Source organism: Oncorhynchus masou, chromosome 33 (genome assembly GCF_036934945.1).
Source record: "Oncorhynchus masou masou isolate Uvic2021 chromosome 33, UVic_Omas_1.1, whole genome shotgun sequence".
Taxonomy (NCBI): domain Eukaryota; kingdom Metazoa; phylum Chordata; class Actinopteri; order Salmoniformes; family Salmonidae; genus Oncorhynchus; species Oncorhynchus masou.
In genome coordinates this window covers 19,454,334-19,466,060 of record NC_088244.1, presented here as the reverse complement: position 1 = coordinate 19,466,060, position 11,727 = coordinate 19,454,334, and the positions used below count along the sequence as shown (strand labels likewise).

Below are 11,727 nucleotides of genomic sequence, written 5' to 3'. Positions count from 1 at the left end.
TCTCCAAGAATGTCTCTTTTTTTCTTTAGCCCTGCTTACTTCACAGTTTGCAACCATAGAGTGAACCGTGGCAGTGATTGATTTAACTCTAAGCATTTAAGCCTTACCACGATCACATACGATATCTATGGTCTATTAGCTTCATTGTCTTTAATAAATAATAGTTTGCTCAATGTGGCGTGTTGCAGCCGAAGGCAGCATAAAACTGTCATACAATACAATCAACTTAAAGTCCACGTAATAAAGCCCATAGTTAATTAATGTGTAGTTAACATGTAATTAATATGTAATAACATTGTGGTTTTAGAGACCAGGCTATATTTAGGCTGAAAATCAGAACCAATTTGAGCTGCCTCTCTTGTCGTGTAAGTTGTAGATGTAGCATCTTAATTTGAGCCAGTTTTCTACAGCAGGAAAATATTCCTGCAGCAACAGGAAATGAGAATTATTATGTGGGTTATAATTACAGGTTGATACATTTATACATTTTTTTCGGCTAACTCAAGTCTGAATTTTCAAAGGGGAAATGACATACTTAAGTATTTTTAAAGCTGAAATACACTACAAGTTTGACATTTCTTACAGTGCAGGAAAGATCTTCAACAGAATGATCAAGTAAAGATCTGTAGGGTTAGTAGTGAAATGAAACCCTCAGAGTCATGGCTTGTTAGTCTTATCCCCGTTCCTGTATTCCAACCATAGCAGTCATGAAATGCAGTAAACAAAGCAGTTTGAACACAGCCATATATTCACAGGGACAAACACATGGCTCCAGATAATATACAGTATACAGTACAACAATACAGTATACAGTACAATAATACAGTATACAGTACAACAATACAGTATACAGTACAACAATACAGTATACAGTACAATAATGAAGTGACAGCAGTGGCACATTTTCCCACATGGGTTTTCCAGAGGCATAAAGAGGGAAGAGTGTGATATTGAAATATGCCAGAAGATATAGTATAAATAAGACATGTATATAAAAATAGGCTTTTTCAAAATATACTCTCTTTACCAATATTTACCAAAAAGAGTGTCTGGTTGAATATGTCTTGTTAAATTTAGTCAGCTTGAGGTGAGCGTTGTCACTCAACACAGACAGTAGTGTTGATGCCCTTAGACCACAGTGAGGGATTCTCCAGACTAGCAGCAAACAGAAGGAAGACTAAGTCCCCGTCCAAAATGGCACCCTATTCCCCATATAGTGCACTACTTTTGGCCAGAGCCACTACAAAAGGAATAGGGTATGATTTCAGATTAAGCACAAACTCATGTCAGTAGCCTATTACCAGCCTAACCTGGAACAATCTGAGCAACATAATATTCCAGGTGGTCCTAATTCCAGTGTATGACTCTAAATTCTATTTTGGATTGCATTAACAAACAAAACAATAACAAAAACTCTCATTGGGGAAGAACCCACCATCTACACAATTAAGAGTTGCTCCATAATGGATAAAATCAGTAGTTTCTTTATGAAATAAATTAATATTATTTATTTGTCTCTAAATACAGTGTGTTAAATATTCCCAATGGCTGTTTAATTTCATTTGTGCATAGCGCGTCTTATTGAGCTACAATCTTAGAAAAAGGTGCTATCTACAATCTAAAAGGGTTCTTTGGCTGTCCCCATAGGAGAACCCTTTGAAGAATCATTTTTGGTTCCAGGTAGAACCATTATGGGTTCCATGTCAAATCCTTTCCACAGAGGGTTCTATATGGAACCCAAAAGGGTTCTACCTGGAAGGGTTATACTATGGGGACAGCTGAAGAGCCCTTTCAGAACCCCTTTTCTAAGAGTGTAAAGGTACAGAGAACTACAGTAGTAGCAGAGTACAGCCTTATATCCAGCATTGATTTATGGTGAGCGTTGGGGGAATCCATTCACTCTACAGTCAACAAATAGTACACATCCATCCATAGCTTTTTAACAGTCTCAGCATTGACACATAGTCCAAAAACATAGGCTGGCTGGCAGATAGCGTAGTGTGTTATAGTTCATGTCCTGAGGCTGTCCCATCCTGCCATCCAGGACACAGTGTGTTTCCCTTTAAGGTGATCTGTTGCAGGCATCCCAGTATATGTCCAATGAGAGGGGAGAAGGAGCATTGTGTGCAGACAAAATCGCTGTTGTTCCATCTTCTGCTTATACTTCCTCAATGTCTACTGCTGCAAAAACAGCAATGATCCATTACCTAAAAAAGTTTCAATTATGCACACACACACACATCCACACCCACACCCACACACACACACATCCGACAGTCCAATAAATACTGTCATTTGCAGGTGTACACCTCTGTCCTCTCGCTGCAGGTGTTGCATTTGACGTAGCAGCACCACAGGAACTTGCAGTTGCACTGCCACACGCGGGAGTACTGGTGTGTGTTGTACCCTCGTCCACAGCACATCAGGTCACAGCCGCTGATCTGCTGCGTAACAGTCTTATTACACATCCGGCCCTGTGTCCCCATACTGCCTGTCACCGGGTCCGCCTCGCAGTAGTTAGGGGACTTCTCAATGAACACAAGGTCTGTGTCCATGGGCTTCCGGTAGGAGTAGGGCTTCTTGATCTTGAGGAATTTGGGCCGCTTGTTGCGGCTGGCTTTGACCGGTTCCACGTGCACAGCATGGGCATACTTCTCTTTGAGAATGTAGCCGAGCTCGCGAAACTTGGGAAGTTTAGTCCAGCAGGTTTTAGTGGTGCAGGAGCCCGAAACACCGTGACACTTGCATTCCAGATGCATGTTCTTCTCCAGGATCTAGACACACAAACAACCAGGAGAGAGGTTACCTTTACGGGCCTTGCAAACCATCTGCTGAAGCTTCTATCACCATATATAAAAGTAGGTCATTGAAAAAGAAAAGCATCTGCAAACATATCATACTATTATGTTTATAATGCACGATAATGGCCCCGAGGGTTCCATGTTTATTGTCATAATAACATAATAACTCTGAAATCAAAACATTCTGTGCAGGCCCAAGAGTCAGTGGATGTTGAAGTAAATTACAGGCCTACATAGTTTGATTGCTGAAAATAGCAACATAGCACAGTGACATACTCTGAGACTCAGGTATGTAAAAGTCAAGGAAGTGGGTAACATTGTGTGCACAGTGCAGCATTAGATCAGTAACTAGCTACTTGTGAATACAACAGCCCTTTAGAAAACAGTAGCTTAATTCAGACTGTACACAGGAGCCATAATTCTGGATCAGGTTACAGTCTCCTTGTGTGTAGGAGTGACTGGACAAGCTGCTGAATGATGTGGATTACTGTTAAAGCCTTCTCCGATGACTATTACAAGTGTCTGCTATCTCAACCTGAAAAGGCACAGCCAACACTATAGCTACACTAATGTACTTGTCCCAATTCCTTGAACTAAATTGTATGGGGAGTTTGTTTGGAATCTACTACCTATATGCTAAAATAGACAGAGATTTGGAGTTCCCGCAATCAGTGACAAGGGAAAAACCTTGAATTATATTGCATAAGAACAATACATATTGTTTTTCCATGTCCACAAATTCTAGAATCAATAAAACAGATTGTATTTTAGTGCCTTTTACTGGAAATGCATACAAATGCATGAAAGTGCGGAGAAACAACGGTCTTTGCGGTTAGCCCTCCGTGGTATACCAGACAACACTTGGCTTCCAAGTTCCTAATCCATCAGTAGCCCTGTGACCAACACTTGTGACAGGCTTTGTCTGGTCGTATTGGACCTGGGGGCTGTGAACCGCGCTCCTGCTCAGTGTCACTGCGTTGATTAGCATAAATAAAGGAGGGGGGATAACTATCAAAACAGAGAGGCCATTTATTACCAAGGAGAAGGAAAAAAGAAAAAGCCCAACTGATCTGAATCCACGAATGTAGCCCGTTTCACTGTGAGAGGCAATTTAGCTGTCTAGATAAGCGGGATGAATTCAGGCCCCACACAGAAAGGCAACAGTGAGCTGTTGAGCACAATGTGTGAGTGAAGGCTTTTCAGTCTGTCTGGGTACGTGTTGGTGGTTTGAATCAGGCCTCTGTGGCACAGAAAGAAGAGAGAGAGGGGTAAGGCTTGACTCTGGAGGGAGAGGTGCTTCTTTCCTCTTCACTAACTCCAGTGTACTACTAAGGAGCCTCGCCCAAGTTGTTTGGCACAATTATTCCGCTTCTTCTTTGACTTGCAGACTTGCTGGAGTCTCAGGGCTGATCTATTATTTGCTGCAGCCATGGATGCACAGGAGCCTTGATCTGAGAATGTGAACAGTCCCTAGTCCCTGATCCATCCTGGTTGTTTCTAGGGATTTTTACACAGTGTTAGTCATTGACAGACTACAAGCAATTGAAAACAGCAGGTGACTCACATAAGTTGCTTTAAAGTCTTCGTTAGGCAGGTAACCGCTCCCAAGAGACATGGTGATACAGTAGATATGATTCTACGATGTTAGGAGAGGTTATGGACAATAAGTATCACATAGAAACCTGTGGCACAAGACTATCACACACACAATAAGTGCTTGGCTCTGCAATATCAGACAATCCAAGGAACGTAGGTATTGTGATAAACCTGAAGTAACTGTATCTTCTCCCAAAAGTGCAGAGCATAGGGTCCACTCTCATGTACAGTGTCAATTTGTTTTCAGCCCAGAGATCTGGGTCGTAATCAAACCCTGCCACTTAAACTGCCCCCCCCCCTCTCTAAAAGCTTCCATTTATTTCACTGCCTGTTTAATCTTGGCCCCAATGCCCAGATCCTTGGCAAGGTCCACCCGCCTCTGAGCATGGTGGAGACTACTAAATCACAACAGCCATGGTTACTGAGGCCAAGCCTACATTCGGGAGGCCATGTCGTTAACCAACACTTCGGTCTCAGATTTAGATTCGGTATTTACTTTCAAGTCTGCTCTGTACCAATTTGGGTAAACTACAGCACATTTTATCTTCAAGAAACTAGTTCCTGATTAAAATAAAGACATTATAAGAGATTACTGAGATTGTTCCGAAAAATCTATGTTGGTCTGATGTTTTCATACCACAAAAAATGTTTTTTGAGTGAACTACCCTCAGATTTTGTTGTATTGAAACGTTTTTTGGAGAATGGTCCTACATCACCTAATTAAATATTCTGGGATCCAGTTTAGGTTTGCTGGGATGACATTTTTACCATGGAAAATACATGCTGCCTTCTATCTATGATCCTTCCCTGGAGAGAGAAACAGGAAATGGAGTGGTGTAGTCATGTACCTTGCATCCCACCTCGTTGATGTGAAGGTTCATCAGAGATCTGGCTTTCTGTTTGAAAATGCATGGAGCCTTTCACCTACAGATGTGCTATCTTAATTTGTTTCAGAGGATTTTCCTGCACAGCAGGAAATGTAAACTTGTAGTATATTTGGGATTTAAAAAAGCTTATGAACGTCGTAATTTCAATGTAAACGTTTCAGACTTGATTTGCATTTTCTAACAGAAAATGTATCAACCCCTATAAAAATGTTAATTAATTAAATCTACATAATAATTAACATTTCCTGTTGCTGCAGGAATATGTTCCTGCTTTGAGAAACTGTTCAAATTCAGATAGCACATTTGTAAGATCCTTCCCTATGGAGAAAGAAACAAGAAGTGGAGTGGATGGTCACGTACCTTGCGTCCCACCTCGTTGTTATGCAGGTTCATGAGAGACCTGGCGTTCTGTTTGACCTCCCTGGCATCAACAAACACCTTTGAGAAGCCCAGGCCGTAGCTGATGTCTGCTGAACAGCCTCCCCACTTCCAGCCCTGGCCTTTACTGTAGAAACCCTGCTTCTCCGTGTCACAGCTGCAGTCACTCAGGTTTCCCTGCGTACAGGCTGCAGTGATGGCGTGGGCAACTCCGGCCGCAATGATGGCATAGGTGAACGCAGCCTCTTTACTGCCTAGGAGAGAACATAGGAGGAACTTGAGTATTTTACTGACTTGCAGTTTATAATTTTAATGTATGAATGAGTGTGATATCTGGGAGATATCTGATATCAGGAATAATGCATATATTTTTGGTGCTACAGCTGTATGTTTCACCACTTGATAAATAGGACAGGGATAAGGGAGGAAATATGAATTTTCATTACATACTTCTGTCTAAATGGTGCATATGAAATATACTGTATACTGTATGTTGAAAAATAACAATTTGAAAGCATATTAACCATTAAGTGTGAGTGCTCATATCAACATCTTTGTCAGTCTCACTCACGACCACTCAATGACTACAGTAATCCGGAAAGTGGCCTGCCTTTTACCAAAATGGCTGTGAACTTCCAAGTCAATAAAGCAGTATGAATGAGAGGGCTGTGGAGAAGGAAGAGATATTGATCTGATCAGAGCCTGGTACGCTCTGTGTATTCTTGCAGGGAGGATCTTGATTCAGAGGTTATCTCCCCAAGGTCCGACTAACAAATCATTTACGCACACTGGGGTGTTTCATTTATCGGGAAATAGTTTAAGATCAACCTGTCATGATTTAAAGAGAGAGCTTCTTGCAAAAAGATTTTAGTCATAGCATGTATTTCAAGGTCTCAAGATGAGAAGCAAATAGGGAACAGGGAAACTGGCTTATACCAAGCTTTAATACCAAGCTTTAATGTACAAGTGCATACTTGTGTAATTTTCCAATGAGTTAGTTTAGTTTAACATTATTTCCTGATGCAAACAAATGGGTCGCAGATATGAATCTTATTATTAACCAAACATGAATTCTCTGTGTGCATGCATAGAGAGTGAAATATCTGCATCTGAAGTTATGTAGCTAGAGTATATACAAACAATAAGCTACTGATGGCAATATCCATCATATCTATGTAAACAAACTCCTCCAGTTGACATGTCCTCAAAAAAACATGATACCATCCTCGGTACTTTCTGGTGAACACAGATTCACTAGGTGCTGCTGCCCTGTTCTTGATAAACATCTTGGATCTGTGCCCTTGCCATTGGAAAAAAAACTCATATTGAGGCATCAATTATGTGTACGTTTTTATAGATTCAAATGGCCCCGAGCCAAAAAAAGAAGGTGTGCCAGCACAAAGTCAGTCAGTTCTGACTGCTCCACTGTTCATTTTCCCCCAGATCATTGGTTCAAAACAAAGGAGGGTAGGAATGATTTAGTACTTTGTCATGAGACCTGAGTGGAAAGACTTAAAAGCAACGGAAGCAATGCTTTGAAGTGTTGAATATGAATACTCTTATTACACCAAGTTATATGTCGAAAAGACCATTTAAAAAAAGTCTAATTAAATGTTATTTTAGTATTCATGTTGGTTGATATGCAATGCACAAAATACTACTGAAAAACTACTGAAATACTAAAAACATTAGATGCACCTTGCACCCCTGCAAACAAAAAAAACCCTAGGCTGCCTTTCCTAGGCCACAAGTGAGAGCATGCTAGCTCCACCCCACTCACACTAGACATCAACAATGGCATTCATTTCTAACCACTAATCTGATCAGTGAAACCAATCTATTTTGCATGGTTGTCCATGCCAAACTCTTCAATGTCTTAAACCACTCATTCATGAAGAAAACATATTGTGAAAGACCACCGTTTTCACTTGAACAGCAGGAGAGAATTATGCCTTTCACACCAACAGCTGTAGATAGCCAAGACCTTTTCATAGTGCCAACCAACCAATAATATTGCGAACTGCCATTGAATGCACTAGTTGTGGATTTATAGTAATGCATTGTATGAAGGGAAATAAGAGATCAGAAGATGACAAGTAGCTATACTGTAGTCTACACTCTAAAAAAAAGTGCTATCTAGAACCTTAATGGGTTCTTCAACTGTCGCCATAGGAGAACCCTCTGGAGAACTATTTTTGGTACAAGTTGAACCCTTTTGGGGTTCTCCTATCAGGACAGCCAAAGAACCCTTTCTACAGAGGGTTCTACATGGACACAAAAAGGGTTCTCCTATCAGGACAGCCAAAGAACCCTTTCTACAGAGGATTCTACATGGACACAAAAAGGGTTATCCTATCAGGACAGCCAAAGAACCCTTTTGGAACACATTTTTCTAAGAGTGTAGCTCATTGTCATTGATGGTTTAAACACCAACAGTTTTCAATGCTATTAGCTACATTTGTTGTGTGCGACTCTGTTGAAGAGCCCAACTCCAGGTTGAGATAGGATAAGATCCTAGACTACATTCTAGTTGCACCCTGAATATGCAACAATCTGGTGGTTGCCACAGATTCACCATCTGCTGAATATCTAATCACATTGGGATCAACGTCAGCTGCTCTGTTATCCAGAGTATCTGTGACTTTATGCAATATTATGCACAGGAGCATACTCCAAGAAGTCCTTCAGACAACTCCAAGAAGTCCTTCAGACAACTCCAAGAAGTCCTTCAGACAACTCCAAGAAGTCCTTCAGACAACTCCAAGAAGTCCTTCAGACAACTCCAAGAAGTCCTTCAGACAACTCCAAGAAGTCCTTCAGACAACTCCAAGAAGTCCTTCAGACAACTCCAAGAAGTCCTTCAGACAACTCCAAGAAGTCCTTCAGACAACTCCAAGAAGTCCTTCAGACAACTCCAAGAAGTCCTTCAGACAACTCCAAGAAGTCCTTCAGACAACTCCAGGGCATGCTTGATAGGCAAAACATGCTTGATAGGCACAACATGCTTGATAGGCACAACATGCTTGATAGGCACAACATGCTTGATAGGCACAACATGCTTGATAGGCACAACATGCTTGATAGGCACAACATGCTTGATAGGCACATCATGCTTGATAGGCACAACATGCTTGATAGGCACAACATGCTTGATAGGCACAACATGCTTGATAGGCACAACATGCTTGATAGGCACAACATGCTTGATAGGCACAACATGCTTGATAGGCACAACATGCTTGATAGGCACATCATGCTTGATAGGCACATCATGCTTGATAGGCACAACATGCTTGATAGGCACATCATGCTTGATAGGCACAACATGCTTGATAGGCATAACATGCTTGATAGGCACAACATGCTTGATAGGCACAACATGCTTGATAGGCACAACATGCTTGATAGGCACAACATGCTTGATAGGCACAACATGCTTGATAGGCACAACATGGAAAAGTTCTTATTGAACAAGTTCAGCCTCCATTGTACCAGCTATGAGCCTGCATCTATTGTAGGCTATCCCCGTGTCCCCAAATACATCCAATACACTCATCAATGCTGTTGCCTGACCAGGTAGTTCCAGTACTTCATTTGAACTTGTCCTTTCTTTCCTTATTCCCCTGTGTATGTTCAGTTCAGTATTTTAGGACTTTATTTCTCTGTACTTTCTATCCACTGTAACTTATACCCGTGGTAAGATTGTCGTCTTTACTGTGAGAGCCACAGCACCCAGTGATAGAGAAAGATAAAGACCAGTGAATATGTGTCTCAGGAGACTACACTGCACTGAAAAGACAGGCTGTCAATGTTCACAAGAGCTTTGTTACTGTGCTGGCTTCTGATACATTTTGGACCTGTTCAGTTCCTCTCCTTTCTCTCTCACTCTGGCTCTCTCTTGTAAGACCAGTGTTCGACTTTAGAGATAGGAAGTAATTGACACAGCTTCAACCTAACCATGATAATTTAGGTTTATGGGAAAATGTGTATGCTGTTACCATTAAATTGCCTGTTGATACGTCTAGTGTATAGCCTATGGGAAACGTTTTTAAATCTCTCAGTCAACATATTGTAATTGCCACAGCATGTTGTTCTCAAATGGACATGCAATACCCTTTCTCTGAAGTGTGTCCATGTTATCGACGCACACATCATGCAAGTATATACAGCCTAAAGACAGGAATGTATACGCGCTGGTGACATTAAAATGGGGAAATATATTAGCACCTATGAGTCCGTAGATAATATTCAGAAAAGAAACAAACGATTTGTGTCAAATATCATTTGAATATATAGGCTAAGCCAGGTTCTCAAAACGATACGGGACATTTGTCTGCATGCGGCACTGAGCGCTCTTGACTCACAATGCGAAAGCTAACCTACAGGCCTATATAAATTATACAATTGGGGACATTTTTTAGTAATGAAATGACATTTAAAAATACTCCGACCAAACTTGAATTGATTTGCAACATACCCACTTTCAACTCTTTTCCGAAGACCGTTCTCTCTCCAAGCGCAGAGCAGTTCCAGCGCCCATTTTTGAATTGAAATTGACACTCGTTGATCCCCATTTGGGCTCCCTCTCCGATGACAATAATGGCATCGGGGCGACTCTGGCAGATTATCCGCTGTCGGGGAGCCAACCCGGGAATCTTGTTACAGATTATACTCGCACCTAGCGCGACCACGGATGAAAAGCCACTGTAAGGGTACAAGAGTTAGACATGGAATTAAAGTGACTGCCAGATATTGCTATATGGACAACATGATTTTCAAACTCCTAGATAATCGCGTGTTTATTAAAGCTTTATTACATGTTTATAATATGAAATACGGTTAGACATTCATACATTTTAAAAGCACAGACTTAATGTTTTCCTTGCCTCTTGAGGTTATTAAACCTGGGTTTGTATAAATACGAGACATATCTCCCTTATTAAACTCAATGAACCTGTCTTTGAGTAATCTACAAGTGTGTTACAAAATAGAAAGGACTAAACATAAGCATTCTGTAGCCTAATTTATACATTTAATGAATTTGATTTGTATGGGCCAAGAGATCGGAATCAACTTCGTCAGGTGGTTTCTAATGGTAAAAACTCAGATTTTCCATCAACTCGATAGATTTTTTGGAACAGAATAATTAAACAAACTCTCAGAAACCTTGCATTGTTCACCGGCCAATGTCAAATGAACAATGAACATAGTTTACTTAGATGGATAATTACAATAATTTAAAAGAAAGTTTAATTTATAGAAACGTAACCTGTGTAACAAAATTACATTCGAAAAGTTATGTTATAGTCTATACTCTTTATGTTTTATATTCTGATATTTAGGAACATAATGTGAGATGAACATGCCTTTAAGAATCAAACTCACCCGATTTTCAAATAAACAATCCCAAGGCAAAGCAAAACCCGAAAAATCCAGCGTCTAGTTTTCCGACTCATGGTGCTTCCACTCTCAGTTTCATGCAATGTGTAAGCGAAAATGATAAATAGATAGATATTCTCCGATAGTCACTGTCCAAGTATCCAAAGTTACTCCAAGTCGATACCAACGAATATCCCCAATAGTTACTCTCAATTATTTTATATAATTTCCTAGCTGTAATGATTTCCGTAAATTCCCCTTAAGTGTCCCCTTTGCTGCACCGGCTTGTCATTGCGAGGGTGTCACAGGTAAAACTAAGGATGAGAAAGTATTGTAGTGTGATTATCTCCTTCTCACAGTTCCTTTGCTACCCGCATGATCTATATATCTGGCTCATATATCCGGGGCGTGTTTAGAGAAGACATAGGGCCCTACTGTGGAATCCCGCCTGGGCTGAATCTCTCCACAACTATTCCAGTTGTGTCAGTTCACCTAATCATTAAGCCTTTTACCTTTCTAATAAATGAAAACACACACGCAGTGGATAGTGATGGTAGTACATCTTGTGCGTTGATAATGTCAATATGTTATTTTCACTAACGGCGTATGATTATCATTATATAGGCTACAATTTATACTTCAAAAATAAACATAGCCTAACTCGAACTGCCGAAATCATCTCAAAT

The 11,727-nt window shown here is 40.6% G+C and overlaps 1 protein-coding gene across 1 annotated transcript; it reads right to left on the bottom strand.

The window, feature by feature from the left end:
* Window positions 1-683: 683 nt before the first annotated feature.
* Window positions 684-11,390, bottom strand: LOC135527973 (protein Wnt-7a). The gene is made up of 4 exons (XM_064956682.1): window positions 11,048-11,390; window positions 10,140-10,366; window positions 5,645-5,916; window positions 684-2,774 (listed from the first exon to the last, which is right to left on the bottom strand). Exons 1-4 carry the CDS (start codon window positions 11,116-11,118, stop codon window positions 2,292-2,294), a joined length of 1,053 nt encoding a protein of 350 aa, XP_064812754.1. The 5' UTR covers window positions 11,119-11,390; the 3' UTR covers window positions 684-2,291.
* Window positions 11,391-11,727: the final 337 nt, after the last annotated feature.